Below are 14,946 nucleotides of genomic sequence, written 5' to 3' on the forward strand. Positions count from 1 at the left end.
GGTTTTCAGGGGCTCCCTCAACTTCTGGTTTCTCTCCTAGCTCTCTTGTTTTGGGCCTCTTTCTTCTCCTCATTCCTGTTCCCCTGAGCCCTCCTATTTGGGGGAAAAGGGTCAGATACGCTCACCCTGGAGGCACATGCTCTTCCACACAGTTAGTGTGGGGTTAGTGGAACTCCTAGAGCAATGGGCCTCCACAGTCAAACAGCACCAGTGGTGGGATTTCAGGCACTGTGGGAGGCCACAGAGAGAATATTCCAGAAGGAATGAGGCCCCTCAACCTCATCTCTGCCTGCAAGTGGGCAGTCCTGAGTAATGAAACCATCTCTGTGAGCCTGGGCATCTCAGAATCCTGCCTAGGAAATGGAAGCCCAACTCGTTCCTGTCCTGAGCTTTCTGCTACCAGCACCGAGGTGCACCACATGCCTGCCTTCCTCCCTGACCCCTTCCCAGCCAGTGCAGTGGGGAGCCGGGCTTGCCTCCCTGGTGCCTGGGGACCTCCCTGGACAGCATGTATTTAGGGCAGCCCAACCTCAGAGCCAGCAGGGAGGCCTGACACAGATGAGGAGGGTGTGTTTTCTTAAAAAAAAAAACAGACCTAACATTTTGGCCTCTCACTGAGGCCCTGGAGCCCGTGGTTGTTTCCTATGCTCTGGCCTTCTCAGCTGCTCGCTGAAACACCCCCGTCACCCACAAGACACACAGGCACAGATGCACATTCATTTCTACACACACACACAAATACACATACAAATTTCACACCCACCCACACAGACACACACATAGTCTACACCTACCCAAACATACATACATACACACACACAAACCTTCCCAAACACACACAAATTCCAGTTTCACAACCACATCTACACACACAAACTCATCTGCACCCAGAGATGTCACACCCACATTCATACATGCACATTCACAGTCCCTCACACAGCCCCAGCTTGGAGAACGCACCCGCTTTCATCTTGTTTGAAGTGAGATTAGAAGTCTCCACCTTTCATGAGATTCAATTCTCACCCTTCCCCCCGTAAAAACCCTGCAGCTCCATCTTCTCTTGGGTCCTGTCCAGCTAGTGCTGTGTCTTTAAGGAAGTTGAAGCTGCTGAAAGTGAGTGAGAGAGAGAGAGAGAAAAAAAACCAAAAAATTTTGGCATCTTTTCCCCCTCAAGTTTCTGGTGTCACTTATGAAACACGGGTCCTTGTTGCTGCAGAGAAGCAGTTGTTTTGCAGGAAGGAGGGAGTGTACGGGCGTCCCGGGCTCCCTCCCTTTCTGCAGCCTCCTCCCAGCAGACAGTCCCAGGCACCCTCTCTGGGAAGGACCAGCAGCAGCGGGCAACGTGAAGGTGCGGCAGGGGCCAGGCTGCCCCTTCCGCCAGCATCCCTGCCTTCCCTGGGGCACCATTGGTCCGGCACTGCCCCAGGCTAACTCCATCCTTTGTCGCTTTTTGGTTCCATCTGAGAAGAGCTTCACTTAACTAAGAAAGAGTAGTTTGAAGGTAAGCCAGCGAGAGGAGGCCTCCGAGGGCCTGCGGGAGGGGCGGAGGAGGAGGTCTGTGGGCACAGGGGCTGGGCCCCAAGGGCAGTTTCCTGTTAGTTCAGGGCACTTGGGACAATCCCTTGTTTGGGTCTGTCTGGGGGCATCTGCCCCTCTAACACCCGCAGCCCTGGAAATCCCAGCAGCATTTGGGTAGAGCCACTGGCCTCACCCAGGCCAGCTGAGAAGTCCTGGAAAGGTTTATTTAGGCAGCTGCCTGGGGTAGTTTGAACGGAACAGGCCAGGGGTGTGATTCCGTAGAAAGGGTCTGGTGTCCGCTGTGGTCACAGCCCGTAGGGGCGGGGTGGGGTGAGTGGGGGTGGTTAGCACTGCACAAGGGGCCTTGTCTGGACCAGGCAAAGCATACCTGTGGGGGGCTCCTGGGGGAGGGACTGTGGCCAGGATGTGGGCGGGCAGAAGGAAGGCTCTCTGGAGTGCTGGGGGAGGAGCAGCTGGAAAACAGAGCTCAAGTCAGAAAGTCAGCTAGGAGCTGGCGGGGCAGGGAGAGCTGTCTGCTCAGAGAAGGAACTGGGGTCCTCTTCCATCCTGTCTTCTTCCCTCCTGGCTGCATGACCTTGGGCAAGTCCTGATCCTTCTCTGGGCCTCAGTTTCCCAGTCTGTAGAACGGGGTGGTGGGCTAGCTGGTGCTGGGTCTCTGCTGACTTTGGTGGGATAGGGCCTTCTGATGGGCAACGGCTCTGGGCTGGGGTGCTGAGAGGGCCGAGTGCCTTCTGCTGTCCTCGGGGTCACCGTGGTGACATGTCCTTCTCTGCAGGAGGTAGGATGCAGGAGCTGCATCTGCTGTGCTGGGTGGTCCTCCTGGGCCTGGGACAGGCCTGTCCTGAGCCCTGTGACTGTGGGGAGAAGTACGGCTTCCAGATCGCTGACTGTGCCTACCGTGACCTGGAGGCTGTGCCATCCGGCTTCCCAGCCAACGTGACCACATTGAGCCTATCAGCCAACCAGCTGCCGAGCCTGCCAGAGGGTGCCTTCAGGGAGGTGCCCCTACTGCAGTCGTTGTGGCTGGCACACAACGAGATCCGCACGGTGGCTGCCGGTGCCCTGGCCCCTCTGGGCAATCTTAAGAGCCTGGACCTCAGTCACAACCTCATCTCTGACTTTGCCTGGGGCGACCTGCACAACCTCAGTGCCCTCCAGTTGCTCAAGATGGATAGCAATGAGCTGACCTTCATCCCCCAAGATGCCTTCCGCAGCCTCCGTGCCCTGCGCTCGCTGCAGCTCAACCACAACCGCCTGCACACACTGGCCGAGGGCACCTTCACTCCACTCACTGCACTGTCCCACCTGCAAATCAATGACAACCCCTTCGACTGTACCTGTGGCATCATGTGGTTCAAGACGTGGGCCCTGACCACGGCCGTGTCCATCCCGGAGCAGGACAACATCACCTGCACTTCACCCCAGGTGCTCAAGGGCACACCACTGAACCGTCTCCTGCCACTGCCCTGCTCGACACCCTCGGTGCGGCTCACCTACCAGCCCAGCCAGGATGGCGCTGAGCTGCGGCCTGGCTTCGTGCTGGCACTCCACTGTGATGTGGATGGGCAGCCAGCCCCCCAGCTTCACTGGCACATCCAGACGCCCGGCAGCACCGTGGAGATTGCCAGCCCCAATGTAGGTGCTGATGGGCGTGCCCTGCCTGGTGCCCTGGCAGCCAGCAGCCGGCCACGCTTCCAGGCCTTTGCCAATGGCAGCCTGCTCATCCCCGAATTTGGCAAGCTGGAGGAGGGCACCTACAGCTGCCTGGCCACAAATGAGCTAGGCAGTGCAGAGAGCTCGGTGAACGTGGCACTGGCCACTCCAGGCGAGGGCGGTGAGGATGCGCTGGGGCACAGGTTCCGTGGCAAAGGGACCGAAGGTAAGGGCTGCTATACGGTTGACAATGAGGTCCAGCCATCAGGTCCTGAGGACAATGTTGTCATCATCTACCTCAGCCGCACTGGGGGCTCTGAGGCCGCAGCAGCCAAAGGGGTCCCGGGGCAGCAGCCTGCAGGCCTGCTCCTGCTGGGCCAGCCCCCCCTCCTCCTCCTCCTCCTCCTCGCGTCCTTCTAGTCCCACCCACAGCCTCCGGATTCCTCCTCTGACCGTAGATGTCCCTTTGCAGCGCTGCAGGAGTCTAGGAGTGACAACTCCTGAGACCACATGGGGGGCTTCACATCTTCCTACCTCCCCTTTTCCTCTCTTCTGGAACACTCATCACCTCCAACTTTTAGACTTGCCCAAAGCTAGTGACTAGGACAGATTTGATCCCATGACTCACAGGCTGTGGTGCTAATTGCTGCTAATCACATTGCGCATGCTCCCATCGGGGCGGCATGCTGGCAGGGCGATGCCCTACAGAAGGGGGACCATCTCAGACGGAATTCCAGGCCCAGGCCCTGACAAGCCGGTGAAGGCTGGGGGCGGGGGCCCGGGGCTTGGCAGGGAGGTAGCCTGAAGCAGATGAGGCACAGGAGAGAGGAGCAGGACTTCAGGGCAGTGGCTGGCGTGGCTCTGAGGCTCTCGGTGACCGGCTTGAACTCCTCTGCCTCTCGCCATTCTCTGGTGACGGGAGGGCTTGGGAGTCTCTGCTCTCATCTCGGACAAGACTAAAGGACCCAGGACGGCCTTCATCTCCCACCCGTCCTCCCTCAGCCCATGCCCCTCCTTCCTGGACATCTGCCCCACCTTTCTCTCCAAGTATGCATCTGTAGAGGCCCCTCTACAAGAAGGCCAGCCATCCTGGGGGCAGCAGAAAAATAAAGAGCACTTCTGATGCTCCCCTGTGTCTGCCTCTGCCTGTGTCTGGATCTAGGATGCCCGCAGTAGGGGACAGGACTGGCACCTGGGGTGTCAGGACAACCAGCCTGCCCGTGCACCCATGATGAGGCTTGTGAGGCCCACACCGCCTGTGCAGCAGGGGGCCAGGGGTTGGGCCCCGAGCTGAGTTGAGCTGCGGATGTTGCTTTTCCCCAAACTAGCTTACAGGACAAATGGGGCAACAAGCCTGACAACCGTTGCAGGGGCTTCCCTAGGGGCCCTGGTGCTTTGCCAGCAGTGGCCTAAGGAGGCATTTTGGACGGGGCGGCAGGGCAAATTTTGAAGCATCTGTGTTGTGGCCTCCCTTCCTGGTCCTGCTCCTGGAAGAGCTGTTAGGAAACGGAGAGGAAACGAGGGACAGACAAGGTGAGACGGAGATGAGATCGGAGGGAGGAGACAGGGGACATAGGGCAGGGGAGAGAAAAGGAGGAGAAAGACCCAGAGAGAACGGGAACAAGAGAACGTATTTGAGGGAGAAGCCGGGGGAGGTGACTGGTACTTCTTCCCACCTTTGCAGGAGGAGGAAATGGTGTTCCTGGAGGAAAGGCCTTTCTGCAGGAGTCTTTCTCCGCAGAGCAGAAGGATCAGCAACTGACTTGCAGGGTGAAGGCCTGGCAGCAACCTGCGGGTCTCTTAGAATAGGGAGCGTGTAGCTGGATGCAGAACTTGGGGCTGGTAGAGCCCCTGATCTGGGCCAGGGAAGAGACATGTCTCCCTACTGCCACCATGTCCCCCACCGTTCCAGATCAAAGGGTGCTGTGCATAGGGGTAAGACCCCAAGGGAGGGGCTCTGGGGCCTCTGTCCGTACCCCCAAGTCTGCTGAGCCCAACAAATGGAGGTGGGGAGGCCGAGGAGCCTGGGGTAGCAGCTGTGAGCCTTGGAGTCTGGCCACCCCCTCCTCCCTCCTCCTCGTCTACAGATAGCACCTCCCCACCCCAGGCCTCAGCTCTCAGTTCCCACCAGCAGCATATGCCAAGGGCAACTGCACATCCGGTGGGAGGCAGCAGGGTGCAGCCAGGTCCCCTATGCTTTGCCTCCTTGGGTAAGATACTGCACGTCTCTGGGCTTCAGTTTCCTCAGAAAACAAAGGACAGGGTAGAACACAGTCATGTTTAAGTATCCAATCAACTGATTTTCTAAGGCTTGATAATCCTAACCCTGATGCTGAGCAGGCCTGGCTTCTTGGGGTAGGACCTGGGCCCAAGCGGTGAGTCAGGGGCAGCTGGGGAACAGCTGTGCTCTGAATGAAATAGTTACCCCTCTGCTTTGAAGTTACCCATGGCCCCCGGTGCCTTCAGAGTGAAGCCTGAGTCCCCAACCAGCCCTTCATGGTCCCTCTGACCGGCTCCCTGACATTGCCCATCCTTCCCTGCCTCTCTTGGAACCGCTGATTAATTTTTCCCTTAATGCTCTGTGATGTATGTCCTCTGCACCTTTAATTGTGCTGTTCCCTTGGTCTGGATACCTTTCCTCATTCTTCACTTGGTTAAGTTGGCCTCTGAGTGTTGGCTCAGGTACCACCTCTTCCAGAAAGCCTTCCTGGATGCCCTCCCCTTTGCTCCCCGGTGTGGACTAGGCCCCGTCCTCTGGCTCACACAGCTCTGAGCATCCAGGGTCCCAGCCTGATCACACTCTGTGGTCAGACCACACTCGCTAAGGGCAGAGACCCAGTCCATCTTCTCATCCCTGGGACCCTATCAGTCACTGACACAGGGACAGGAACACATTTTCCAATGGGCTACAGTAGGATCAGAGCCACCCTCTTTGCCCTCCTCATGGGGCAGCTTCAAAAATGGGTTCCAGCCCCTGGCCCTACCCCAAGTTCATGTGTGCTTGGGGCTGTATGGGGGTGCACAAGTGGAGGGGGGGTGTTGGTCTTCACTAATTGTACAGACATTTCTTGAGGCCCAACTGAACCAGATCTGTGGTGTGACCACCTTCTTCCCACCCTCTGTAGTCCCCAACCCACAGTGGACCCATGGCCATTTGTCCCTCCCCTACCCCATGTCCCCAGCAGGAAAGGGAACCCCTCAGCTGCCCTTCCGTCCTGCACACTCGGTCTCCCCACTTTAGGGTGCCCTCCTCCTAAGCTCCTCCCACCTCTGCACATTTATTCATATCACCACCCCATCTTCCTGGAATCTCAAGTCCTGCCCGTTCTTGAGGACCCAGAAGAAGTCCTCCTTCCCAAGCCAACGCCCACGGAGTTCGGGGCAGCTTCACAGGGTCCCCGGTCTCTCCCCCATCCAAGGGGATGTGCTGATGAGTCCTTCTCTGCTCCCACCCAGCGCCACATGTGACCAGAATGCCGCAACCCCACCCAAGCCCCATAAATGCAATGTTGATTTACTGACAGTGTGACAGTTTTCCCCTCCTACCCTCCCCATAAGGAGCACCATTTCCCAGGGACCAGTTTATTACAGGGAACACACTAACCTCTTTCATAATATCTAAAGGCACATCAACTGCAAAAATATCAGGCTCTCGAGTGTGGCAGCTCAGCATGGGGCCTGGTTTGAGCCGTGACTTTGCTGCCTGGTAGGAGCCCATGCCTTCTTCCTGGGCTGCCTTGCAGGCCACGAGGCCCCAGAAGAGGGGACGGGGAGAAGAGAGGAAGCAGTGTGTCTAGCTCCATGGTGGCAAAGTCCGAGGCCGAGGTGGGGTGAGCTGGAAGGCAAGGCTGTCCCAGCCCGAATCACCAGCCCCAGCCAGGAGAAGGCTTCAGTGGGGCCCTGAGGCCGGCGGCAGAGCCCGCAGGGGCAAGTGCCTGGGCGTGGCCGCCCTGGTCCCACTGGCTCTTGGACCAAGGGTCTAAATCAGCAGCTGCCCTCTCCACAGTGCTCGCTGGCTTCCTGAGGCCAAGGGGGCAGACCAGAGCCCCCCCGAAGCTCCTGGTTGCCAAGCAGGGGGAAGACCTCCACCCAGCCGTGGCCTCTGGCCTCTGAGCTGGTCTCTGGGGCCCTGATCTGGGGATCGGCTGGCAGAGCTGCTGCTACGCAGAGAGGCTGCCAAGGCCCGGGTGATGCTTGGAAAGCCAGGGAAGGAGTGGGCTGGGAGAGACGGAAGCCCCCAGCACAGACCAGGACGCGGTGGCTCGGCCTTCCCACCATCAGGCCTGGGCACCATTGGCCCGCGCAGCTGACAGGGCTGTCTTCCGGAAGGCCTGTAGGGCTGGGTTTTGCAGGAGGGTGTAGGCCAGACCCCAGCGGGCCCTGCCTTGGCGAGCCCGGAGCCCTGCTCCCTTGGCCACACTGTCCCTGGTTTGCAGCAGCTGAATCCCTGAGAGAGAGAGAGACCTTCTGTGAGTCACTCAACAAATACTAGTCCAAGTCCCCGGGCACCCTGACCTGAGTAGAGTGTGGAAATCCCATGTGTGGTGGGGGGATTGCCAGTGAGACTGGGATTCCAGGTGCTGACTCACAGGGGGGACATCAGGAGAAGCGTGGGCTGCAGAGGGACACTTGTGAAGGCTGAGAATGTCACCCTGCAGGAGCCACACGGTGCTCTTCGGAGGCGGGGCTGGGACAAGGGCCTGGGGCCAGCTTACCGTCCCCTCCCTATCACACACACCTCCCAGGAAGTAGGAGAGGGGAGGACATGCTGCCTGAGGGGGAAGGAAGGACTGGCCTGTAGTGGAGGGGGTGACAGAGCCCTTTAGCAGGACGGCGTCTCATTCTGCGGGAAGGGGGTGTGTGTGCTCACAGGTGGAGTGAAAGAGGGTGTGTCCACGGCATGGAAAAAATTACCCTGAGACAGACCTGGGAAATGCTCACTTTGTCCCCACAGGCAGCTGAGGGAGAAGGAAGTGAGGGTTTCCTCGCACCCACTGGACAGGGGGCAGGCCTCCCCCCTGGGAGAAGCTGGGTGGGCTCAATGCCCCATCCCCAGCGGGAAGGCGTACCTTCTTCTTCCTCCCCGAGTCCGAGGCCGCCCCGGGGGGCTGCAGGAGAGCAAGGCCTCTGTGTGCGCAGGAGCAGAGCGCAGAAAGCCGTCATGACTGGATGCGACTGGCTGACCTCGATCTTCAAGAAGTTGCAGTATGTGCGGTAGCCTGGGGCGCATGGGGGATGACAACACTGGAGGGGGAGGGCCCCCAGACAGCCAGCCCCTAACGCGTGCACTGGGAGCTCCCTGTACACCCTGCACATGTGCATGGAGACACTGGAGACATGGCACATGCCCTGCGTGTGAGCCCACTGCACACACTACGGCACGTGGTTCCAGACATCTTCCGTGACAAGATTCACAGGGAGACCAAGTCGGGGCAGACCCTCCCTCACTACCTGGGAGGCCTGAGCAACCCCCACCCAGCCGCTACCCAGTGGCCTTACCAGGGTCCAGAGTTGCGGCCCTGGGTGGCAGCAGGCTGAGGTCCATCTGGCCAAGATGGACAGCGTTGTAGAGGGCAGAGAGGAGCATTCGCCAGGTGGCCACCACACCGCCCACCAGCACGTTGATGGGGAAGAGAAGAAAGGTGGCTGCGTAGAGGGTTCGCCTGCGTGGACAGAGGGAACGCTGACACGGAGCCCCTCACTCAGGGTCAGACCTAGATGACCACAGATGCCGGGGGATAGAATCCGGACCTGAGTACCCGGTACTCAGGTCTAGATTCTATCACTGGGTACTTAGTGAGTACCTACTCTTATCGAATACACCTTCTATGCACCCCACCTGCCAGCTTGCCTTCCCCACCGCCCTGAGAGACAGGTGGTATTACTCCCTTCTACAGAAGGGAACCTGGGGCCAGGAGAGATTGGGTGACTCAGCTAAGGCTCTCCAACTAGTCGGTGGCAGAGCTGGGGCTTAAATCCAAGTCCACCTGGATCTTTCTATGACCCTAGCATCTCCCACCTCCCTCCTCTGGGTCCCTTATCTATGGACACTGAGTCCCTCCTGGGACCGAGGGCCTCCCAACAGCCTTCCCATTTAACACGGAAATAACCATTCTGTTAGCCTCCTTCCTACAAAGGGGGAGGTGCATGAATCTGAAGACCCGGAGGACCCAGGTGAGGGCAGAACTCCCAAAGGGAGAGGCCCACGGGGAATTCTGACCCTGCAACAGGTCAGCAGAGGGGTCTTCTGGAGGCAGTGGGGACATAACCCCCTGTCTTGGTGGGTAAGGCAAGCTCTCTTTACTACCTACTGGGCTCCCCAAGAGAGAAAGGGGTGAGAGGGGAGTGGAGGGAGAAGAGCACAAGAAAGAAAACGAAGGAGAAGAGGCTGAGGGCCTGAGAGAGCCACAAGCCCAGGAGCCACCGAACCGGTTGGTCAACTCTGGCCGTCCATGGCGATTCTCCAGGAACACCCAGTGGGCCGCTAAGTTCTGTAGGATCACAGCCGAGGCCAAGGTCAGCCAAAAGGGCCTGCAGGTGGGATAGGGAGGACGTCACTATTAGCAGCCTTCTGGAAAGGGGTTCTCGAGTCCTCAGCCCCCTGCCTCTCTCACCAAGAGGACTCCAGGGATCGGAGGAGCAGGAGATTGCTGCCATGGAGCATGGGCATGAACACCAGGAACGCGAGGGCCATGGTCCCCAGGAAGAAGATGATCTGCTGCACCAGGAGCCCTGCCGGGAGGGTAAGGAGAAGAACACAGGCATCAGGCTCTGTGGGACCCAGCCCACCCCACCAGTCCTAGGAACCCAAGGGCTTTGGGATTGGGCAGACCTCGTTTCAGGTCCCTGCTCTGCCCCTGCATAGCTGTGCCACCTGGAGAAAGTTACTTTACCTCTCTGAGCCTTGGTTTCTTCCTCTATAAAATGAGACAGTGCCCCTATCTCAGAGGGCTGTTGTGAGCATCCAAAGAGATAATGTCTGTGGCAACTCTGAAAACCACAAAGTGCTTTGCAAATGTTACTTTTCCCGCAGTTGCTACTGAGTTCTTGACGACAAGACTGTGTTTTAAATCACCTTTTGCATTCCTACAGGCAGAGCCTGGTGCATGGTAGATGCCTAATGATCGGCTATCGAAGCAACTGCCTAATCGTTTACGTGGGATACTGTGTACAAAAGGGCTTGAAAGGCATCAAGTCCACCCAAATGAGGAATCCATCTCTCTGTTATTCCTCTGTCCCTTTATCATCCTTCTCCTCCTCCCCATGGGCGGTGAGAGCTGAAGGAGCCTGTGGGAGGGGTACCAGGCCCTTGCTTTGGGATCCCTGGCCTCAGCTTTTCAAAGGGCTTATTCACTGCAGCGCCCAAGGGGAGAATCAGAAACTCAAGCTGGGAGGCCTCCTGGAAGTTAATCTCGTCTAACACCCTCAAGGCAGGACCCCCTTTGCAGCCCTCAACAATGGCCACAGAGCCCTGCTTGCCTACCTCCAGTGACAGGGATCTCAGTACCCTATGAGGCAGCTCACTGTGGCATAGCCCTCCTTTTCACAAGCAGGAATGTGCCCCCTTGAACTTCCCACCTTCCAGCCCTGGGCCCACTCGCCCACTCTCCGTGTAAACAGCTGATCGCACTCAGGGGCCGTCCTCATGTGAGGGGTACCTTTTCCCCCAAGGACTCCTGCACACACACACCGACACTTGAATGAGCTTCCTGAGGGCAGGGAAGGCAAGGTGGGTCCCTCCTCTTGCCCTTGGCTACGTCAGGGGCAGCCGAGGACTGCTCAGCACTCTTCCCTTCCTGACTACGGCCAGCGTCTGGGGCCGACAGAGGCCAGGCAGGGTGGGTGAGGGGGCTCACCGAGGCAGGTGAGAGCGGCCTGGTAGGCGCTGAAGCTCATCCAACAGAACACGGCCTGGCGGGAGAGGTGGGGGCTCCGGGGCAGGGCACCCAGGCTCAGCGCAGCCCCTTGGTGCAGAGCTCGAAGGTTGGCCCTGGGTGGGGGCAAGGAAGGCAGGGATCTCAGGGAGCGCACGCATTCCCTAAATTCTTTCTCTGGACCAGCCTCTGGCTGAACTCTCTCTCTTTACAACCCATGGCCTGGGCAGGGAAGCCTAGGGCTGTGGGAGCCCAGTGGAGGCTACTAACCCAGCCTGAGGGGTCAGGGAGAGCTTCCTGGAGGAGGCAGCGTCTTAAGGGATAAATGAGAGTAAGCTGTGGGAGGCAGGGCGGGGATCAAGGAGACAAATTCAGGCAGAAGGCTCAAAACCTATGCCAAGTCAGAAAAGTCAGGAACAACGGTAGGAATGGGAAGTGACTGGCAGCTCAGCCACCAGGGCAAGAGGCAAGGTTTCACGCAGGTAGAGGCTCGGGGGCCTTGAATGACAGCCTAGTGAGGGCAGCCTTATGGGAACAGATCCCTGGGCAGGAACCCCAAGGCCTGACAATGCCCAGGGCATGTGGAGCGGTTCTCTGACATCACTAAGTGCCTGGACCCCCCCTTCCTACCCACCCTGCTCCCAACCAAAACCTTCTCTCCCTCTATGCTCACGACTCCTCAGAGCTCATTATCACTCACCATGAAAGGGCAAGTGAGGCAGCCTGGCATTCAGTGCCCAACGGCGATCTCTCCTGTGCCCCAACACCAGCCAGGCTACCTCTCCCCCACCCTTGCACAGCTGCGGTTCAGCCCGGCCTTTGTGCCCTTCCTCGGCTCCTCCTGCCTGCGGGGGGCTTCCTTCCTCAGCTCCCACCTCTCCTTCCAGTCCCAGGCAGAATGCCAGCTTTCCCAAGATGCCCTCTCTTTTGAATCAGCCCACCCAGGCTGCTCCTTCTCACAGGGCGAAGTCCGCACGCCAGCCCCTAGTTAGCCCTGCCCCGTAGCACTCCCAGACAGGTCTCCAGCTAGACAGGCGCACCCTGGGGGCAGCTCCAGGCCCACCTTCTCCACCTGCCACAGGGCAGCTGGGCAGGTGGGCTCAGCGACTACTCCCCCTCCAGCCCCAGGGCTTTCCCCACAGGCCCCTGGGTCAGGGGTCCTGCAGTCTCTTCCCCATGTCCGCAGTGAGGGAGCCAGAGCTTGCCACTCACCTGTGTGTCACCAGCGAGCGGATCAGCACGAGGAAGGTGAGTGAGCAAGACAGGACCAAGGCCAAAATGTAACAAACTGGAGGGCAGAGAGGGAGCTAAGTGAGAGGTCTGGGCCTGGAGGGTCTCCTGGGAGCCCCCACACTGCTGCCGGGTGGTACCTGGGTGGTACCCTGCCCACACCCCACTCTGAGCAGAGGCCTCCTGCCGCATCCGCCATTCTCAGATGCAGTGTAAGTCAACCCCCTCAGCCATCCCATCCTGCAGGTGACATATGGTGGCCAGGGCAGGGAGAAAGTGGCTCTGAGGCTGCAGACCTGGCCCTCACCCTGATCTCGTTGCTTCTGCTGCTGTGTGACCTCCAGCGAGACTCCATTCCCTGGCATGTGCCTCCAGCCTCTCCCTTCCTGGCCATTTGGCCTTCAGGGGGTCACTTGGTCCCCCCAAACTCAGCTTGCTTGGGCCAGGCATACCTCTCCCAGCATGACATGAGCTGTGAGACCCCATCTGGGCCTATGTCAACAGCCTTTGTTCAAGGCACAGAGGATGTGAGTCCATGTTAGTGCGGCCTGAGTCCGTCAGAATGAGGGAGGTGCCCACCAATACCCATCTCCTCTGGGTGTGGCCCCTCCCTAGCTCCCCACCCACCCCAGCCATGCCCACAGATAAAAGGAGTTTGCTGTATCCTCAGCATCTGGGGAGAATGCGCGATGTGTTGTGGACAAGACTAGGTAGTTCAGCATCACAGGGATGCAAGGCTGCAACCCCCCTGACCTACATCCACTCCGTCCTGGTTCTGTGGCGTAGAGGGACCCCACGGGCAAGCACTGGCCTGATGAGGACTCTGAGGCTCAGAGAGAGGGCCTGACTGGCCAGACACACCATAAAGAAGCTAGGGCACCCAACTGGCAATCACTTCCAAACAGATCAAGCACAAGCCCAGGGTGCCTGCGCCCGACCTTGTCAGCCCAGGGAATGGTCCTGGTTCCTGTGCCCCAACCAGAGACTCAGGAGTGGGGGCAAACACTGTTCCCATGGAGCCACAGGAGCTGAAAAGCGAGTCTCGCCCTGGCAGCACACTAGAGCACCAGGTGCTTTTAACCCCCCAGACCAATGAAACCAGAATTTCTCGGTGTTGGACCCAGTCGTCAGCTTTTGCGAAAGCCACCCTGGGGATTCCAGTATGCAGGCCAAATGATTTCAGGCAGCCCTTGACTGAAATCAGGCAACCGGCCCAGGGGTGCTGAATGCCTGCCGCAGCGGCTCTCAGACTCAGGCTTGCATCTGAGTCACTTGGTCCGTCACAGAGGCTGGGCCCCACCCTCACACTTCCTGCAGTCTGGCATGGGGCTTGAGCCTTGGGATGTTTTCAATATCACCAGGTGATTCTCAGGCATTCGCAGGGTTGAAAACAATTGCTACAGAAACCTGGGGCCTCTCTACCTGCCCCTGGCTCACTCCTCCAGTAGCAAGAAGGGGTACTTTTCTGAAAAAATAAGGCTAGAAGAAAGTACTGGGCATGCGCAGCTCTGCCCTGCTCCATTTGCCCTTCTGGAGCCAGCGTAGCACCATCAAAAGGACCTTCTGGGCAATTTCCTGACACGAAATGAACCTACCTGCTGAGCCTGTGCAAGTGAGTGGACAGAATAACATGGAACGAAAGGTTAGCAAGCCCCGTTGGCCCCAGGCCTCGCCTTCCATCTCCATCCATCCACCTCCTGCTTCTCTCTCCTTCGACTGGTCACAAATATAGGTCCCTCCATCCCCTGGTGTCTGTAAAACCTTCCTGTTCTTCGCCTCCCTTGGGACCCTGCGCCTGCCCCCTGCTAGGCCCTGCTTTGGGGACAATTCTGTCTTCCCCAACCCAGTCAAGGGCCTCAAGAATAGGATGCCGTGGTAGCTCCGACACCTGTTTCGCAGGTAGGGACACCGAGGTCCAGAGAGGTGAAGTGGCTTGTAAGTGATGGGGCAGGAACTCTAAGCTCGTCAAATCAGGCATCAAGTGGTGGGGAGGGTGGACTCAGACTTTGAGCCTGAGATTCCTGTTAACGAAGCCAGGTTATGGTCCAGGTGCCCAGTGGGCACTCCGGAAGCAGGCTCTCAGAGCTCAGAAGACGTTCGCTCCTCAGCTAAGAACAGACCAAAGGTCCCCCAATCCCAGATCTCATCTCAGTTCTACCCCTGGCTTGAGTGACTCTGGGGATATCTCTAATCCTCCTGGGCCTCGATTTTCCTCATCTGCAAACTGGGAAAGTACAAATTGCTCTGTTTGGCCCCTGCGTCCAAGAAGATCCATAGGGTGCAGTTGGGCTTGGAACTGCCGCACGTGGTTATGACTGTCGGGCGTGGTGGGTAGCAGCAGAGTCCGTTGTCCCGGGCATGCCACTTCCTGCCTCCAAGCCTCGACTTCCTGCTCTGTGAGATGGGATCAGGGCTTCGGGTATAACAGGGCTGTGGCAAGCAAGGTCTGAGCTTGGATGTGGGCTAACGTCAGGCACGTCTGCTCATGCCTGCGGCCCAGGTTGCAGCCACCTTGGAAAATCTCGCTGGAGATGTCATTTTCAGCGCACCCAGAACTTGGCGCTGTCCAGCTTATGGACCCCAGCTGCAATTCCAGGGTAGCCCCTGGTGTGGGACTGGAGGTGCTCAGGGAGTGGTGGTCAGGGAAGGA

The 14,946-nt window shown here is 58.5% G+C and overlaps 2 protein-coding genes across 9 annotated transcripts in view; one reads left to right on the plus strand and one right to left on the minus strand.

Moving 5' to 3' along the window:
* The first annotated feature begins 1,213 nt into the window (after positions 1–1,213).
* ISLR (immunoglobulin superfamily containing leucine rich repeat) lies at positions 1,214–4,319 on the plus strand. 2 transcript variants are annotated; one of them, XM_036907753.2, is made up of 2 exons: positions 1,214–1,501; positions 2,315–4,319. In XM_036907753.2, the coding sequence occupies exon 2, from the start codon at positions 2,323–2,325 to the stop codon at positions 3,610–3,612; it is 1,290 nt and encodes a 429-aa protein (XP_036763648.2). In that variant the 5' UTR covers positions 1,214–1,501; positions 2,315–2,322; the 3' UTR covers positions 3,613–4,319. The 2 variants fall into 2 exon arrangements, with proteins under 2 accessions (XP_036763648.2, XP_036763647.2); XM_036907752.2 differs by lacking the exon at positions 1,214–1,501 and adding an exon at positions 1,992–2,118.
* A 2,439-nt stretch (positions 4,320–6,758) lies between these two features.
* Positions 6,759–14,946, minus strand: part of STRA6 (signaling receptor and transporter of retinol STRA6) — a 35,147-nt gene continuing 26,959 nt past the window's right edge. For 5 of the 7 annotated variants that reach the window (XM_057488969.1, XM_057488968.1, XM_057488970.1 and 2 more), the window contains 7 exons: positions 12,279–12,354; positions 11,049–11,182; positions 9,807–9,924; positions 9,622–9,723; positions 8,692–8,855; positions 8,262–8,411; positions 6,759–7,639 (listed from right to left, as the gene is read on the minus strand). In XM_057488969.1, coding sequence (XP_057344952.1) covers positions 7,177–7,639; positions 8,262–8,411; positions 8,692–8,855; positions 9,622–9,723; positions 9,807–9,924; positions 11,049–11,182; positions 12,279–12,354 — 1,207 coding nt within the window. In that variant the 3' untranslated portion in view covers positions 6,759–7,176. The remainder of the gene's footprint in view (positions 7,640–8,261; positions 8,412–8,691; positions 8,856–9,621; positions 9,724–9,806; positions 9,925–11,048; positions 11,183–12,278; positions 12,355–14,946) is intronic. The other 2 variants (XM_057488972.1, XM_036907749.2) reach the window with 1 other exon arrangement.

Source organism: Manis pentadactyla, chromosome 11 (genome assembly GCF_030020395.1).
Source record: "Manis pentadactyla isolate mManPen7 chromosome 11, mManPen7.hap1, whole genome shotgun sequence".
In the NCBI taxonomy this organism is placed as follows: domain Eukaryota; kingdom Metazoa; phylum Chordata; class Mammalia; order Pholidota; family Manidae; genus Manis; species Manis pentadactyla.